This window comes from Drosophila gunungcola, chromosome 3R, assembly GCF_025200985.1.
Source record: "Drosophila gunungcola strain Sukarami chromosome 3R, Dgunungcola_SK_2, whole genome shotgun sequence".
Lineage (NCBI taxonomy): Eukaryota > Metazoa > Arthropoda > Insecta > Diptera > Drosophilidae > Drosophila > Drosophila gunungcola.
Window position 1 is genome coordinate 23,560,398 of NC_069139.1, and position 15,997 is coordinate 23,576,394.

The window sequence follows — 15,997 nt, forward strand, 5'->3', positions numbered from 1 at the left end:
GAAAACGTTTCGGGTTATTTGAGACGAGATCTTGGCGAGCTTCTCATTCGGCCACCGTACGCCCGCGAGCGTAGACATCAGACATGAGGTCGCTAAATTGCTGGCTTCTTGAGTTCGTGTTAATTTCAGGGTCGTCGGTTGTTTTGGGCAGTCCGCCAAACTATTATTACAATGGATACGCACAGAGCGCACCTTGGTCTGGAGTAGTTCCTACGTATGTTTCGATTGACCACTACGGCAATTGCCAGGCCAACGATCGTCCTTTGGTTGGAAGATGTGTGAGGTATGTGGATTGCATCAGTGCTCTGCAATCGGTGCCCCAAGTGACGCCCCTACGCTGCCCATCGTCGTGGCCCAATCAGCTGGTGTGCTGTCCCCATGGCGGATACTTGATTCCGGGACCCAGGATCTCGAAGAGCGAGGAAGGTGCGTGCGGAAACTTTAGCTTATCCGGGTATCAAGCGATCACTTCTTTTTTTAGCCTGCTCAAATGCATATGCAAGAGTTCATCACAAGCGCCGTCGTCGGCGGCGACGAAATACTGCCTACAATGAAGATCAAGTGGAACTTGTTGAGCCCATTATCCAAAAGCGCAATCAGAGCGATGATTTCCTGGTGGGCGGCAGACTTACCCTGGATAACGAGCATCCCTATATGGTAAGCAATATCAGAAAAATGTAAGCAAAATTTTATATTTGAAAAAGAAAAAAATAAATTTAAATGTTATGCTAATTAGTAATTTTAATTACTGGTTAGCTCCTAATAAATAAGTTTTAATGTTCTCTTGTGAATTGAAGCAGATTAACATAAAATTCAATTTGTGGTAATAATAAGCCCTGAAGATACATATATATTGATGACGCCACTCAAGGATGATTTTTAAATAGAACTCCTGTTTCTAAGATCCCATAAATTCGTGCACTTTTTCTTGGGCATTTATTAAGAATAAAATGTAATAATAAGTAAAAACAAATTTAAAATTGTTGTTTATCCTTTTAAACTAGGTTCTTGTTCATTTATAACCTTGGACAAATTAAAAAAAAATAACAAAATGATAAAGTAAGAAAGTAATCTGATACATATTTGTTTGTATTTGCATCATAACAATTTTATTCAATATATTTTTTTTAAACAATTATAGAAGTGTGCTGCAAAAATTTTGATTTGTTTATTTTAATCAGCCTTAAAATACTTATGCTTTGACTGATTTTCTTACAGTGTGCCCTCGGTAGTCCTTCCCGCACAAACAGATGGATTAATTCGTACAATTCCAGCAAGCGCAAGTATACGTTCAACTGTGGCTGCGTGATGATTTCGCCGCGGTTCGCTATAACGGCAGCCCACTGTGCCAACATCGGCGGGTAAGGCAACAAAAAAACGTCGACAAAAACACTCGAAATGCTAAAATAGTTTTCTGGCTCTTGGAAACCAAAAGGGAATCCCCGTCTGTGGCGTTGATCGGTGGCGTTGACTTGAACAGCCACCGCGGGCAGCTAATAGAAATCCAACAGATCACCAAGCACCCGGACTTCGATGAGGAGACCCTAACCAACGACTTGGCACTGGTCAAATTGGCCAGGAGATCGCACAAGCCGGTGGCCTGCCTGTGGAACCAGGAATCCCTGCCAGAAAGTCCACTGACTGCCCTGGGATATGGACAAACCAAGTTCGGTTCGTGCAGATTAAAGCATTTTATTCCTTATATAAATCAGCAATTGATTAATCATAAAATATTTAGGTGGCCCCCACTCCAATGAGTTACTGCAAATAATGCTTTACCCCTTAGACATTCAACAATGCCGGAGATATTTGCAAAACGATGACAAGCTAGTAAATGGTTTGGGACCGGGTCAGCTATGTGCTGGAGATTACTCTGGTAATATGGACACTTGTCAGGTGAGCCAATAATTACTAAAACCAATTACTTTAAATAAAATACAAAGCAAATATGTTTTTATATAAACCAAGAAGGAACGCTATAGTCGAGCTACTTAGCTGACCAGAAAGTAATCTGGTTTAAGGTGGAGCCATCTACCGAAAATGTACATTTATGCTAATAACTAATAGTTCGGTTTAAAAGAATTTGGGATGAGTCGATAGTTATAAATCATTAAAGCTTAATACCCGACCTCTACAATATATCAGAGTAACATGACAGACTTTGGCTATTTGTTGACTTTGGAACGTGCGTAACGGGTAAAAAGTTTATAAATATGAAATTAATTTAGTTAAATGTTTAATATTTTGAAAATTTTATTATTATGTTCAAGTAATATTTTTTATGGATTTTATTTTCGAGAAACACAATTTTTATAAAATTAGTTTCGGATGCCAAAGGTTTGTTGTTGTGGAATTTGGAACATTTAATTTATTTTACTTTTATTTTAATTTAGTTTTATACAAATTTAAAGATTAAAATTGTTGTTTTTTTGTTAGGGTGATTCTGGAGGTCCATTGTTGCTCCATCAGCATATGCGGCATCAGCACCACAAGATTCCCTATGTGGTGGGCCTAACTTCCTTTGGAGGAGCCTGTGCCACTGGTCAACCCGGTGTTTATGTGCGAATAGCCCACTACCTTCCCTGGATAGAGCAACAGGTGTGGCCATGACTGCCCTAACATAAGCTTTTGAAAAATATTCTTAATATAATAAAAGTATTACCATAAAGGGCCAAAACTTTGTATTTGCCGGTTATGAATTGTAATTGGCTTAATCATAAATTAAATATTTTAAATTTCATAGAATGGATATTTAATAAATTAAATTAGTGGGTACTAACAATTGTTAATGCTGCTTAAAGGCAATCTTCTCAATCCAATCCAAGTAGCTGTACAGCCTGGTGTAAACTCCCGGTGCATTGGGAGCCGCACAGAACTTGCCGAACGAGGTGATGCCCACCACGAAGGCCACGCAGTTGTGTTCCGGCAGGATGGCATGGATGGGACCGCCGGAGTCGCCCTGGCAGGTGTCCCTGCCCCCCGGCAGATATCCGGCACAGAACTGACCCTCGATGATGCCGCGCGGCAGGCGTCGCTCCTTGCGATAGATCTGCTTGCAGCGCATCTGGGGAATCACGTCCAGGTCCACCTGTCGCAGGGCATTCGACTTGGCGCCCAGGAACTCGGTGCGTCCCCAGCCGGCGGCCACAACGGTGGGGATCTGGAGCTCGGGCAGTTGCCACAGGCAGGCGGGACGCACCTCATCCGACAACCGGGCCCGCCTGGTCAACTTGAGCAGCGCAATGTCGTGGTAGTAGGCCGAGGATCGGTACTTGGGATGCAGCACGATGATCAGGATCTTGATGTCCTGTTGGGCGGAGCTGGTTTCGTTCAACTGGCGGGCTCCCAGTCGCACCATATCCGGTGGCTTGCTGTTGGATCAAAGAACAACGATTTAGTTGTGCCTTATTTCGTACTGTAACTTACCTACCCGAGGTGGCACAATGGGCGGCAGTCAGGACATACAGCTCACTGACCAGGGCGCCCCCGCAGCCCCACTTTATGTCCATGCTGTCCTTTGTGTCCTTTGTGTCCTTGCTCCCGCTACCCTGCGTCCATCCCAAGGCCGCCATGTGCGGGAATAGACCGTGTCGGGTGGCAGTGCCGCCCACAATCAAGGGCACGCTGGGCACGCACTGCTTTCCGGAGAAGGTGCGTCCGGTATCCGCCAACTGAAGTCTTCTGGTCGCTGCATTGTACTCCTGGCATTCTGGGGAGGATCATAGAAACATCTCACAGATTAACTTAACACATTTACCCATATTTTTAATAAAAAAGAAACTAATTATTAAATTTTTTTTTAACCGAGATAATAACATAATATCAAATACAATATTTTGTTTATGCTAATATTTAAATTTTTTACTGAACAATATTCAAGAGTACATATATTTTGGACAGAAGGGTTAAAGTTCACCTCATTTTCATTTTCTTTTTGCGTTAATTTTCGATATTTAAAAAAAATGGCCAATTATGGTAATTATGACAACAATTTGTATATATTGAAAAAAGGATCAACTTTTTTAATAAAATGGCTTAGTAATTTCATTACCGATTTCAATAAAACAATCTCTACGACAAAATTGAGTGATAAACTGATCAGTTTTAAAATCATATCTCAGAAATGTTTGTTTCCTTATTACCAAGGAAATAACAATGAAGTTAAAAGTTAAAAGTAAATAGTTAAAATTAAAGTTAAGCCCCTAAAGTTTGACTCACTGGTGGCACTGACTCTCTGGGCCAAGACATGTTTATCTGCCAAAGGACAACAGATGACGGGCACATTGTTCCGGTGGGTGCAGATGTCGATGCGGGTGCCATGCACCCGATATTCGCGGATCACATGGAGGCACTGGTAGGCCAGGATGCAATAGCCACTCCGACCATCGAAGCTGCGCCGGCAAAAGGAACCTTCTTGCAGTCCTTCGGAGGCAGGAGTCCTCAACTCATCGTCGTCGCCGAACTTTAAATAGCTGTCCTCCTCTTCAGTCTCCTGGTAATCTACATCCTCTCCAGTGGGCGCCACCGGCTGCTCTTCCCAAAGTTCAGGGAATGTGTATTTTGTGGTCTGGTAGTTGATTATTTCAAGGGCATCGAGAGCTATTCGAAATGTAATTAATGTTAGTGTTATAAATAATATAAATTCATGAATAAATACCCCATAGGCGCTGAGTCTGCAGGAGCAAATGCAAGCATGTCAGTTGAAGATGTATGATTAGAGCCCAAATTATTATCATTCTATTGGGGTTTCTGGGGTTTCATTACTTGCTGCTTAGCGTACATTCCAAATCAAAAGCTGTAGCAAAATTAACTTCATCGAGACTTTGGCTTACTTAAATTAAAAATATAGTAAAATATAGTAAAAAGAAAAAGAAAACTTCCGTGTGGTTTTTTTAAACATCTTATAATGTTTCTTTTTAATTATCGCTTAAAAAAAACTTTTAAAAGTAAAAAAATATTTAGGTAGGAAGGATATTTTCTATTCTAGTAAAAGGTTTATTAATATAAAAAAAATTAAAATTAAAAATTATATTGCATTTCAATTCAGCTATCCAATTTAGCAATCTACTTGAAATGATTGTTTATTTTCGAGCTGGACTTTGGTGGATCGGCTTTAATACTTCAGCCAGCACTGTTTCCAAAACAAACCCTTGTCTGTCTGTGTGTATTTTTTTGTTTAATGTATTTTTATTAATTAATGCGGGCTCTCAATTAAAAATTCGGTTGAATTTTAACAAAACCGTTTGCCTGTTTGCGCTGTGTTTCTTTTCGCGCATTGTGGATTGGAAGATCCCAGTCGGATTAAATCGGTCATTCGAGCCAGACTTACTACAGATGGCTGCGGATTTGAAGAGACTTTGTGTTTGGATCGCATTTGGATTGCTGTTGTGCGGACTCCGAGTGAAGGGCCAGCGGGAGCGGGCATTTCCCAATCCGAATCCCAATCCGCAGCCAGAACCAAGCAGGTGGGACTACAACAACTACAATAGCAACAGCGGTTTCAATGGCCAGTGGCAACCGCCGGGCTACTCTAACGACTACGGCTATTATAGACCCCCGGCGCCACCACCGCCTCCGCCCTGCGGAAGGCCACCGCCGGGACCACCGCCACCGGGTCCACCTCCGCCAGGTCCGCCGCCCGGCTGTCCGGGCGGTCCACCTCCAAGGCCGCCATCCCACAGGGAAAATCACCAATGGAGACCACGTCGTCCGCGCCCCGAACACCATCGGAACTTCCACAACATCTACCTGAACACCGAGCGCAAAGTGGACGGGGATAACTACAACAAGACCGCAGAGACGGAGGATTTGCACGACGATTTCAATGGTCGATCGATTGTGGCACCCGGACAGTACCCGCACATGGTCAGTATCAGTATCCGTATCAATATCCGTATCAGTATCAGATGCAGGTGCACTCCAAAACACTCCAAAACACTCCAACAGCACAAGCAAAGATCAACGAAAACAAAAACCAAAAAAAAAAAAACAAAAGGAAAGTAAAATCACATGAAACCGGAATGGGGGAATCGCCAAAGTGCCGGCGTTCACAACACAAAAACTACTGAAACCGATGATAGCTGACTTGCAAATCGAAGCCTTTACCCTACCATATATTAACAGTTATTTGGCCCCATCTAATCAGCTCTTTTCCGATTTTAGGCCGCTCTGGGTTTCCGAAATGAGAAGCACGAGATCGACTACAAATGCGGCGGCAGTCTGATCAGTGAGTACTTTGTGCTCACGGCAGCTCATTGTTTAACCACTCACGGGTAAGCCTTTTCGATTTAACTCATACACTTTTTGAGTCTATTTTGGTTAATTGAGTGATTTTATTGAGACCGAAGAAATATCTCAATAGAATATGTATTTCTTGCTTAACAGCATAATATGTCATGCGTAGAATATAATAACATTTTGGTTTTCCGTTTTTAATTTAAAACTAAGTACATGTGCGATTTGTTATTTAAAAAAAAACCTTTGCAGAATAATTTAAATTTTATTTTAAAATAACTTGTCAAAGAATATATTTTGTTGAATCTCTTCTTTGGAATAAAATCGATTTAAAATTGTTTTTGAATTGTAAGAGAAAATTTTTGTACTAATAATTTATATTAATCTGACTAAAGTTGCCTTGTTCCTTGTTACTCATTTAAAAATACATGATTTTGATTTTTGATTTAGAAGCGATATTTAAAAGCATTATTATGTATCACTAATCACATATAAGTTTTAAAATAAACGAATACCTTTAAATGTTAAGGTGGTCTATTCCAAATAATTGTTTCTATTTTATGCCCCAGCACCGCTCCCGACGTGGTAAAAATCGGAGACATTAAGCTAAAAGAGTGGGAAAACGATGTGGCTCCCCAAAAGCGACGAGTCGAGAAAATTTATTTGCATCCTCTGTACAACTCCACCCTTAACTACCATGACATTGGACTAATCAAGTTGAACCGACCGGTGGAGTACACCTGGTTTGTGAAGCCAGTGCGCCTGTGGCCTAAAAATGATATACCGTACGGGAAACTTTATACAATGGGATATGGATCGACGGGATTCGCTAAGCCGCAAACCAATATCCTGACGGAACTGGATCTGTCGATGGTGCCCACAGAACAGTGCAATACCAGTCTGCCCGCCGATGAGGGTTCTCCTCAGGGGATACTTTCCAGTCAGATATGCGCCCATGACTATGAGAAGAATCGCGATACATGTCAGGTGAGGAAGTCTATTAATGTTTTTTTAACTTCGAAATTATTTCAAAATTTGGGATATCTGATAAAAAAAATGGAACGGGAAAAAATAAATTTCTAAATTTTAAATTCAAAATTTTAGTAAATCATAATATTAAGTACATATAATTTAATATTAAAATGATTTAATTAATAAAGACTTTATATGATTTAAAAAAGTTTATGTTTGTTTTAGATTTAAATTAATTTTTCAATTTCAAAAAAAATTAAAATTAAAAATTTTAAAAATTGTAAGACGACGATCAAAGCAAATAATATTTAAAATATGTGAGAAATATTTTGACCAACTAGGTTTTTTTATTAGTGTAGATATGAAAATGGTATTAGGAAACTTATTGATTTTCTTTAAGATTTACACTATGCTATGATTCACGTTAATGCATTTTATTTCGAATTTTAATTCCACAAATTTATAAAATAAAATTAAGTGAACACAATAAAATCGATACAATAAAGGCATTTTAAGGAATTATAACTCAAGCCAAAACAATCTTTCAGGGCGATTCTGGAGGACCTCTTCAGCTGAACTTGGAGCGTCGACGTCGCCGTCACAGAAGTCGAAGGCTTTACCGCTACTACCTCGTAGGCATCACTTCCTATGGAGCTTATTGTCAAAGTGAATTCCCAGGTGAATTATTTTTTAAATATATAAAACATTTAAAAATACAAATAATCCTAATAAACAGGTGTTTACACTCGCGTTTCATCCTACATTGACTGGATAGCATCTATAGTGTGGCCTAATTACTATAGCGAGTTTACTGATCAATAAAAATAAATAGTTATTAATAAAGTTTTGCAATCAAACAATTTTGCGTTTTATAAATTGAATTAAATTCTGATTATATCTAACATTCAAAACATTCCTTACTGATTGATTGAAATGATTAAGATATCATTAAATTTGTAAAAGTTTTAAAATTTTATTGTAACTGAATTCAATTGGAGTTTGAATCAGTTTTCCGTGCCGTTTAGAGAACTTTTGGTCAATATTGTTACATTATCTAATGCGCTTATAAGCCAAAAACCTTTTCCAAAAAGGTTGACTCTATTTACACTTTCACAAACGTATTCCAAGTAATTCACAGCAAAGTGAAAATCGAAACACATAAATATTTTTGTTGTTTTGCTGTTGTCCTTACGTTTACCAGTATAAATGGTTGCCAGGCAGCGCACATACCAGACTTGTGATATTAAATCAATTATGCAGTCTTAGAAAAACTAGTGATTTAGAAATGGTAGGAAAAAGCAAAAAGAAGCGCAATAGCAAGGATTCTACATCCAGTAATGCTGGAAGTGGTGAAGGCGAGGAAAAAAAGAAGAAAGAAGGCGGTAAAAAGAAAGGAGGCGTGGGAAAGTCCATTGGCTGTGATATTTTCAACGACGCTGCCATGGAAAATGCCTATTATGTGTGCCACAATGTGCAGGTGAGTGATAATTTAATGTTTTACTTTACTATCGTGAAAAATATTTACTAAATAAATATTTTAGGATGTTCTAAAATCAAGAGGGTTTGCCTGGCCAGATGGCCAAAAAAAGAAAAAGAAGGGAAAGCGTTAAGAGTGAAATTTACGTTAATAAGTAAATAATAAATTGCAGATAATTATGTAATAAATAATTTAAACTTATATTTTTTAATATTAAATAAAAACGTAAGTTATTTGTGCTTCCCCCCTGGCCTGCAGAAATGAGAGCATACGTGCTCATATTTATTTTTATGAAACCCAAACAAGACATCATCGATCAAAAACAAACAATTCCAAAAAACGCAGCCTGCCCAAAGTTAAACGTCAGTGGCAAACACTTCTAGAACAAAGCCCGAACACATTTTTCCAATTCGGCGTGTGAGAAATATAGGAAAGCAAAATTTGACTTGTTTCGTAGAATGTGCGAAGGCTGCACCATATAAATCGGAGCAACGTTCGCGCGATTTCAGTTGAAAATCAGCACTAGTGGCTGCAGCATCAAAAAATATATTGGAAATAAAGTATATATTTGAAGATACAGAACATACAGAAAATACCCAGGAACAATGGTAAAGGCACCGGCTATTGGCATCGATCTGGGCACCACCTACTCCTGCGTGGGAGTTTGGCAGAACAGCAAGGTAGAGATCATTGCCAATGACCAGGGCAATCGCACCACGCCCTCCTATGTGGCATTCAACGACACGGAGCGCCTGATTGGCGATGCGGCCAAGAATCAGGTGAGTCAGGGTCCCCACTATGATTGTCCAAATACGTACGGTGGGGCGCCAATATGGCCAGATGCGAATAGCTGGCCGTAATGATGTGATTTAATCGGATTGATGTATATATACATAAATAAATGCGAGAGAAGCGGAAAATGTGGGTGGCTGGGCGTCTCTCGACACTTGGATCCATACAAATATATTTGCAGTCGGTTGGGTTGATTTATTTATGTAGGTGAAAGATCTCGAAATAATCTTCACAGAGTTCAAAGTAATTCAATCTATTTGGAGTGCATATTAAATGCTTAAATTGATTTATTTATGTAGGTGAAAGATCTCTAAGTAATCTTTACACAGCTCAAAGTAATACAATCTTCCTAATGGAGCACTTATTCTGTTTTTATTTTGAGTGTATTTAAAATGCTTAAATTGATCTCTTTTATGGAGCTATGACAAAATCGTTGTATTTTTAAAAACAATCCTCTTCAGAGTTTTAATATAGATGCATAGAATATAAATATAATAGATAGTTCTTGTTATTTTAATAAACACATTTCCCAAAGTCCCTTTTTTAGACTTTTACTGTAATCACTTTTAATCCTATCGGCTCTTTTAATAAATTAAGCGTGGCTTAAATAAAAAGCAAATATATATGGTAAATTTTAGGATCTGTGTTTGTGTTATGATGTAATAGTTCACTTGTTAATAAGAATGACTGAAAGCATGCGTTTACTTTATAGATTTGCAAATATTATTAACTCTTTTACTGACCTGTAAAGACAAGCAAAATGTTACCCATCCTAAGAATAGGTGCCTATATGGCAGGAATAATTACTAATCAATTCCTACTTATTCCAGGTCGCCATGAATGCCAAGAACACGGTGTTCGATGCCAAGCGCCTGATTGGGCGCAAGTTCGACGATCAGAAAATCCAGGAGGACCTCAAGCTCTGGCCCTTTAAGGTCATCAATGATGGTGGCAAGCCGAAGATCGAGGTGGAGTTCAAGGGGGAACGCAAACGCTTTGCTCCCGAGGAGGTCAGTTCGATGGTGCTGACCAAGATGCGCGAGATCGCCGAGGTGTATTTGGGTGGCAAGGTGAAGGATGCGGTGATCACAGTGCCGGCTTACTTCAACGATAGCCAGCGACAGGCGACCAAGGATGCGGGCTCCATTGCGGGCCTGAATGTGCTGCGGATCATCAACGAGCCCACTGCGGCTGCCTTGGCCTACGGACTCGATAAGAACCTGAAGGGGGAGCGGAATGTGCTGATCTTTGACCTGGGCGGCGGCACCTTTGACGTCTCCATTCTGACCATCGATGAGGGGTCCCTGTTCGAGGTCAAGGCCACGGCCGGGGACACCCACTTGGGTGGCGAGGACTTCGACAACCGGCTGGTCAACCATTTTGCGGAGGAGTTCAAGCGGAAGCACAGGGCGGACATCAAGGGCAATGCCCGGGCCCTGCGACGCCTGAGGACTGCCTGCGAAAGGGCCAAGCGGACGTTGTCCTCCAGCACAGAGGCATCGCTGGAGATCGATGCCCTGCATGAGGGCATCGACTTCTACTCGAAGATCTCGAGGGCCCGGTTCGAGGAGCTGAACATGGACCTGTTCCGGTCCACCATGCAGCCGGTGGAGCGGGCCCTGAGCGATGCCAAGATGGACAAAAAGGCCATCCACGATGTGGTCCTGGTGGGCGGCTCCACGCGCATCCCCAAGATCCAGAAACTGCTGCAGGACTTGTTCGGCGGCAAGCAGCTGAATCTCTCCATCAATCCCGACGAGGCCGTGGCCTACGGTGCCGCCGTCCAGGCTGCCATCCTCACGGGTGTGGGCAGTTCCCAGATCCAGGACCTGCTCCTGGTGGACGTGGCTCCGCTGTCGCTGGGCATCGAAACGGCTGGCGGTGTGATGACCAAGTTGGTGGAACGCAACGCTCGCATTCCCTGCAAGCAGCAGCAGATCTTCACCACCTACAGTGACAACCAGAACGCGGTGACCATCCAGGTGTACGAAGGCGAACGGGCCATGACCAAGGACAACAACCTGCTGGGCACCTTCAATCTCACCGGCATTCCACCAGCGCCCCGCGGAGTGCCCCAGATCGAGGTGGCCTTCGACCTGAATGCCGATGGCATCCTGAATGTGAATGCCAAGGACAGCAGCACGGGCAAGTCGGAGAAGATCACCATCACCAACGACAAGGGAAGGCTCTCCAAGGCGGAAATCGATCGCATGCTCTCCGAGGCCGAGAAGTACAAGGTGGAGGACGATCGTCAGCGGGAGCGGGTTCAGTCCAGGAACAACCTCGAGGCGTACATATACGGCTGTCGCCAGGCCGTCGACGAGGCTCCGTCCGGAGTCCTTTCCGAGGCCGATCGCTCCAAGGTGCGCGACAAGTGCACCTCTGAGACGTCCTGGCTGGACCAGAACTCCCTCGCCGAGAAGGAGGAGTACGAGCACCACTTGAAGGAGTGCCAGCGCATCTGCAGCCCCATTATGTCGAAACTCCATGCCGGATCCAAGGGCAAACAGTCGGCGGGCAACGGCTCGAATCCCAACGTGGAAGAGGTGGACTAATAAGCTTATTTATTCACTTGTTTAAATTTCACTATTAAACAGAGAATTTCGAAAATAAATTGATTTGCACTTGGTGTGTTTGGTGCAATTTTTCAGTGTTTTAATTGCCATTTTTGGTAGGTACTCTAACCGAGTTTCAAAATTAAGCTAATTACTCAAAAGTAAAAACACTTATTAAACCCTAAGTCCTAACAGAAAATATATCCTATTACCATTTTATATCGACTTACCTCATATTTCCTTTCTTAAGCTTAAACTAGCCAATATAAGTTTCCTTTAAATATGCATTTTTGATAAACTTTCCAAATAAAGGATTTGAAATAACCTTGTAATTGTAATTCCTATTAAAAGTCACAAAACAACCATTACAAAACGATTACATTGTTTGTTTTCTATTTCTAAAAAAAAAAAAAAAAAAAATCGAAATACTTTCCGGCTTTAGCTTGTGGTAGCTGTATCATATGAGAATCCAACAATTTTTTTTAATTCGTAGCAAATTATATTTATAACCTTATCATTAACCTTAACCTTTTTAAGCTTATCATTGTGAGTTACGTTTTTTTAAGGTCTTTTAAATCTTGTGGGCAAACGAGAAGACCGCAAAAAAAGAAGGAGCACTTGGTTATAAAATTAATACTATTCACCTAACTCCTATTAGGAAATCCAAGTTAGTAAATAACATTCTTCACAAACATGCCTTTTTCTATTTACAAAAAGCGGTGCAAGCATTAGCATGCGGATAACACGACTGCAATGAATCAATTAAACCGCTTTGTTTGGCACTTAAATATACGTTTCCAATGTTTTGCATATTAACCGTTTGCTCCCAGCTTTTTTTTTAACAGCTGGATCGGGTTTTGCTTGGGTTTTGCTAGGGTTTTTGGGTATGCCCGATCAGTATACCCCGAAAAATTGTCGCGAAATGGCCGTCGCGCCGAGCAAACTGCTGGAGCCGCCTCTGAATCGGATGCACTGTGCCGTTTTACACAGCCGACCGGGTCAAAGTTGCATGCAAGCCTTTCTCTGGAATCTGTACCGCAATCATGTGTCCAGTGCGAAATACTATTCACCCATGTTGCTGGTCTGGTAGTTATTTCATTCGTGCCAATTGCAAACACAGTGAAAAATACATTTTGTACCTTGTTCTTCTCTTAATCTAGCCATGTCTGTCCGTTGATTAAGCTCTCTATTCCAGGTAGTATAAAAGTCAACACGGACCAAACGATATATTATGTTTTTTTGATATGAGTAACAAACAAATATGTATACTTCGTTGTGTTTCTATATATATCTTTCGTAGAACGTCAAAAGTGAGATTCTTATTTTATAAAGTTCGGGCGAAATCGCTATGCACGAACATCCACGTAGTGACGATATGCACTGGAAAGAATGCGCCATGTTGAAAATCCCCAACGATATTATCGATTTTAAAAGAGTTTGTGCATACTAATACTTTTAGAAAGTCAATTGAAGAAATTTATTTATTATTTCTCCATGTAAAATAATTACACAATTATAGCAAAAATAAAGTTTTTTGTATTCACGTTTTAGCGATATTTTTAATACGCTGGTAACTATTTTTTCATTTTATTTTTTAATAAAAAATTCATTATAATTTACTTAGTTTTTAACTTCAATTTATTGTGCAGCTTTGTGTCGAATACGAAACTAATTAAAGAAATTAAAATTCATTTTTTGTTTAAATAAATAATTACAGTCACAAAATTTGATATCAGGAATTTATTTAGTTGAAGGTTCGACCGTCACCTTATTATTACCTCGTCAAGGTAATATTTTTATACTTTATAGTGATACAGACGGCATAACTTCCTTGTTTTGCAAGGGTATAAGGTAGCTAGCTTCTTTTCTTGTTTTTTATTTTGTGTATGTAAAAAAATGAATTTTAAATTACCCACTCTTTATCACAACTTGTCTATCTGTGAACATAAAAATAGTTTATTGTTATTTTTTGCAGTTGCCCTTAGTCATGAATTGGCGACGCCTTTCTAAAAACATAATATATTCAGTGGTGAAAAACTATGCCCAATCCGTCAGTTTCGCCGCCTTCATCAATGCCATCACTTTTCTTCTAATGTGCGTGGGCAGGCGGCTTAATGGACGATTCGTCTTCATATTTATACCATATCTGCCTTGCTGGATTGCCTCGCACCTCAGTTGGTTGATGCCACCTCAGGTTCTTCATTTTTTTGTGACCGGAATAACATCCGCAGTAAGAAGTTTAATATATCGCATAAGGGCGAAATAAATCGTTAGACATTAACAGGCCATTGAAAGCGTACTGAGGTATTTTGAAGTCGGGTTGGTGCGTTCCCGCTTGGTTCAGACTCTCATCTTCATGATCTCCTCTGTGGTGGTCATGCACTATCAACAGACAAGGAAGTACTCCGGTTTCTGGTTCATCCGACCGGCTTCTTTGCCCGAGGACCATGAGAAATGGACGCCCTCGAGGCTTTTGATGCAGGGTTTAAGGGAATTGAGATCTTACCTGGGCATTGGATTGGCGTTGGATCTAATAAATCCCATAATGAGGAGAAACATAAAACTCGTGCGGCCAAAAATGACAAGTTTCTTGGCGGGCTATATAGGATTGTTTAAGGTACGTTGTACGCTATCGTAATTATTGATATGCCAGTTTCTTATAAAAGACTAATGACTTTGTTAAAGAAATTTCATTTAAAAGATCGTTTTATTTTCATTAAAAAAATGTTAAGTGAAAACTAAACTTCTTATTTTATTTTTAAAAAGAATATATGTTTTAATTCAAATAGCATTAAATCCAATTGAATTAATTATATTTTCCAAGTGTTAAAAAATGTTAAAGTAAAGTAAAGTAAAGTAAAGTAAAGTAAAGTAATGTAATCAATTCAGTAAATATTTAAAAAATAGTTATAATAAATTAAATATTAAATCATAACATTACAAAAAATGTACATTAAATTGCATGATTCAAATTTCATATATATATTTTATTAATGTGAAGAATATAAGATTTAAAATATTTTCTATTTGATTTAAATGCCACTATGCATTTTATTTAAATTATATATGTATGTTTTAATTTACATTAAGTTTTTTGACATAAATAAATGCCAAAAAATGAAGAATTATAAAATTTTAAATATTTTTATATTTAAAATAAATAAAAGCCGAAATGGATGAATAACAAAACGCAAAATATTTAACTTAGAAACTTAATGTTTGGATTTCATACGTTTTTTAAACTAGTGTAATAAATCTTATATATTAATAATACTTTTCAGTTGGTGCAATTACTGTTGCTGAATAGTTTGGAATTAAAACAAGCCAATGCGGTGGCATCCTTTATAAGTGGCGCTACCTTTGCTCTACTACCAAATCGACTCACCTTCATGTGTTTCGCTGTTGTAACGACTGGCCAGGTGATTTGGAAACAGGTGTGCGCTCTTAAATCTGAGAAGGATCCGGTATTAGCTGCGGTGCAAAGGATTCCCTGGTCGAGGCTACTGATACCCTGCAATCTGGCTTACTTGGTCCACATTTTCTTTTACCACCAACATCACCTAAACGAGATTGCCCGCAGTTTCATAGACTGTACGTGTGATAAGAAGTAAGTTAACTAGTCTATCGATTCTTCTCGAATATAAATTAATTCAATAAAAACTCTTTGATTGCAGTGGCCAGCGTTTATTGGATGTCATGAATCTGCCCACTATAAACGAAATTCTAGAAACAGTGAATAAATCACCAAAAACTTCGTTTTGGTTTTAAGTTGAAAGTCGATTGTTACATAAATAATTGTAAAATTTGCTTTCCAAGAACCTCATACCAGATGTCGTAAATGATAACATTTTTATTTTTTTCATGAAATAAATTGTCAGAACCGCAACATAAATGACATATCAAACTTTAAACATAACTTACTTTACGCGTTAGCCAGATTAAATTATAAGCGAGTCGCATAAATTAA

General features: G+C 39.5%; 6 protein-coding genes across 13 annotated transcripts; 5 read left to right on the forward strand and 1 right to left on the reverse strand.

Annotated features, from left to right (window-relative positions):
• Positions 1–63: 63 nt before the first annotated feature.
• On the forward strand, positions 64–2,614 carry LOC128262431 (serine protease snake). Of its 2 annotated transcripts, none has more exons than XM_052996689.1 (6): positions 64–426; positions 482–657; positions 1,219–1,361; positions 1,436–1,671; positions 1,739–1,896; positions 2,437–2,614. In XM_052996689.1, the coding sequence occupies exons 1-6, from the start codon at positions 84–86 to the stop codon at positions 2,608–2,610; spliced, it is 1,230 nt and encodes a 409-aa protein (XP_052852649.1). In that variant the 5' UTR covers positions 64–83; the 3' UTR covers positions 2,611–2,614. The 2 variants fall into 2 exon arrangements, with proteins under 2 accessions (XP_052852649.1, XP_052852659.1); XM_052996699.1 differs by having other exon boundaries at positions 1,787–1,896.
• A 91-nt stretch (positions 2,615–2,705) lies between these two features.
• On the reverse strand, positions 2,706–6,206 carry LOC128252957 (serine protease snake). 6 transcript variants are annotated; one of them, XM_052981197.1, is made up of 5 exons: positions 4,765–4,797; positions 4,658–4,673; positions 4,219–4,599; positions 3,427–3,709; positions 2,706–3,371 (listed from the first exon to the last, which is right to left on the reverse strand). In XM_052981197.1, exons 1-5 carry the CDS (start codon positions 4,780–4,782, stop codon positions 2,786–2,788), a joined length of 1,284 nt encoding a protein of 427 aa, XP_052837157.1. In that variant the 5' UTR covers positions 4,783–4,797; the 3' UTR covers positions 2,706–2,785. The 6 variants fall into 6 exon arrangements, with proteins under 6 accessions (XP_052837157.1, XP_052837154.1, XP_052837153.1 ...); XM_052981194.1 differs by adding an exon at positions 6,111–6,206 and having other exon boundaries at positions 2,707–3,371; positions 4,658–4,831; XM_052981193.1 differs by adding an exon at positions 6,010–6,061 and having other exon boundaries at positions 2,707–3,371; positions 4,658–4,831.
• Positions 5,283–8,066, forward strand: LOC128252958 (serine protease snake). The gene is made up of 6 exons (XM_052981199.1): positions 5,283–5,465; positions 5,553–5,865; positions 6,163–6,272; positions 6,804–7,221; positions 7,755–7,884; positions 7,943–8,066. The coding sequence occupies exons 1-6, from the start codon at positions 5,335–5,337 to the stop codon at positions 8,026–8,028; spliced, it is 1,188 nt and encodes a 395-aa protein (XP_052837159.1). The 5' UTR covers positions 5,283–5,334; the 3' UTR covers positions 8,029–8,066.
• A 274-nt stretch (positions 8,067–8,340) lies between these two features.
• Positions 8,341–8,849, forward strand: LOC128252959 (small lysine-rich protein 1). The gene is made up of 2 exons (XM_052981200.1): positions 8,341–8,683; positions 8,748–8,849. The coding sequence occupies exons 1-2, from the start codon at positions 8,492–8,494 to the stop codon at positions 8,814–8,816; spliced, it is 261 nt and encodes an 86-aa protein (XP_052837160.1). The 5' UTR covers positions 8,341–8,491; the 3' UTR covers positions 8,817–8,849.
• Positions 8,850–9,012: 163 nt separating this feature from the next.
• Positions 9,013–12,090, forward strand: LOC128252956 (heat shock 70 kDa protein cognate 2). Its single transcript, XM_052981191.1, has 2 exons — positions 9,013–9,462; positions 10,306–12,090. The coding sequence occupies exons 1-2, from the start codon at positions 9,289–9,291 to the stop codon at positions 12,028–12,030; spliced, it is 1,899 nt and encodes a 632-aa protein (XP_052837151.1). The 5' UTR covers positions 9,013–9,288; the 3' UTR covers positions 12,031–12,090.
• An 853-nt stretch (positions 12,091–12,943) lies between these two features.
• On the forward strand, positions 12,944–15,993 carry LOC128266113 (uncharacterized). Of its 2 annotated transcripts, none has more exons than XM_053002394.1 (5): positions 12,944–13,116; positions 14,006–14,260; positions 14,315–14,647; positions 15,312–15,637; positions 15,705–15,993. In XM_053002394.1, exons 2-5 carry the CDS (start codon positions 14,018–14,020, stop codon positions 15,796–15,798), a joined length of 996 nt encoding a protein of 331 aa, XP_052858354.1. In that variant the 5' UTR covers positions 12,944–13,116; positions 14,006–14,017; the 3' UTR covers positions 15,799–15,993. The 2 variants fall into 2 exon arrangements, with proteins under 2 accessions (XP_052858354.1, XP_052858353.1); XM_053002393.1 differs by having other exon boundaries at positions 12,944–13,111.
• The last annotated feature ends 4 nt before the right edge of the window (positions 15,994–15,997 follow it).

What these genes read in the sequence shown, in the direction of transcription:
- LOC128252957 (XM_052981194.1), bottom strand. Translation starts at nt 4,736, where the DNA reads ATGATAATAATTTGGGCTCTAATCATACATCTTCAACTGACATGCTTG. An exon ending in CCAGAGAGTCAGTGCCACCA is followed by an intron (nt 3,710 to 4,218) that starts GTGAGTCAAACT and finishes GATCCTCCCCAG; the next exon opens with AATGCCAGGAGTACAATGCA. An exon ending in CATTGTGCCACCTCGGGTAG is followed by an intron (nt 3,372 to 3,426) that starts GTAAGTTACAGT and finishes TTGATCCAACAG; the next exon opens with CAAGCCACCGGATATGGTGC.
- LOC128252958 (XM_052981199.1), top strand. Translation starts at nt 5,335, where the DNA reads ATGGCTGCGGATTTGAAGAGACTTTGTGTTTGGATCGCATTTGGATTG. An exon ending in CCGCAGCCAGAACCAAGCAG is followed by an intron (nt 5,466 to 5,552) that starts GTGGGACTACAA and finishes CGGCTATTATAG; the next exon opens with ACCCCCGGCGCCACCACCGC. An exon ending in AGAATCGCGATACATGTCAG is followed by an intron (nt 7,222 to 7,754) that starts GTGAGGAAGTCT and finishes ACAATCTTTCAG; the next exon opens with GGCGATTCTGGAGGACCTCT.
- LOC128252956 (XM_052981191.1), top strand. Translation starts at nt 9,289, where the DNA reads ATGGTAAAGGCACCGGCTATTGGCATCGATCTGGGCACCACCTACTCC. An exon ending in GCGATGCGGCCAAGAATCAG is followed by an intron (nt 9,463 to 10,305) that starts GTGAGTCAGGGT and finishes TACTTATTCCAG; the next exon opens with GTCGCCATGAATGCCAAGAA.
- LOC128262431 (XM_052996689.1), top strand. Translation starts at nt 84, where the DNA reads ATGAGGTCGCTAAATTGCTGGCTTCTTGAGTTCGTGTTAATTTCAGGG. An exon ending in GATCTCGAAGAGCGAGGAAG is followed by an intron (nt 427 to 481) that starts GTGCGTGCGGAA and finishes TTCTTTTTTTAG; the next exon opens with CCTGCTCAAATGCATATGCA. An exon ending in GTAATATGGACACTTGTCAG is followed by an intron (nt 1,897 to 2,436) that starts GTGAGCCAATAA and finishes TTTTTTTGTTAG; the next exon opens with GGTGATTCTGGAGGTCCATT.
- LOC128252959 (XM_052981200.1), top strand. Translation starts at nt 8,492, where the DNA reads ATGGTAGGAAAAAGCAAAAAGAAGCGCAATAGCAAGGATTCTACATCC. An exon ending in ATGTGTGCCACAATGTGCAG is followed by an intron (nt 8,684 to 8,747) that starts GTGAGTGATAAT and finishes TAAATATTTTAG; the next exon opens with GATGTTCTAAAATCAAGAGG.
- LOC128266113 (XM_053002393.1), top strand. Translation starts at nt 12,953, where the DNA reads ATGGCCGTCGCGCCGAGCAAACTGCTGGAGCCGCCTCTGAATCGGATG. An exon ending in TGACCGGAATAACATCCGCA is followed by an intron (nt 14,261 to 14,314) that starts GTAAGAAGTTTA and finishes AGACATTAACAG; the next exon opens with GCCATTGAAAGCGTACTGAG. An exon ending in GCTATATAGGATTGTTTAAG is followed by an intron (nt 14,648 to 15,311) that starts GTACGTTGTACG and finishes AATACTTTTCAG; the next exon opens with TTGGTGCAATTACTGTTGCT.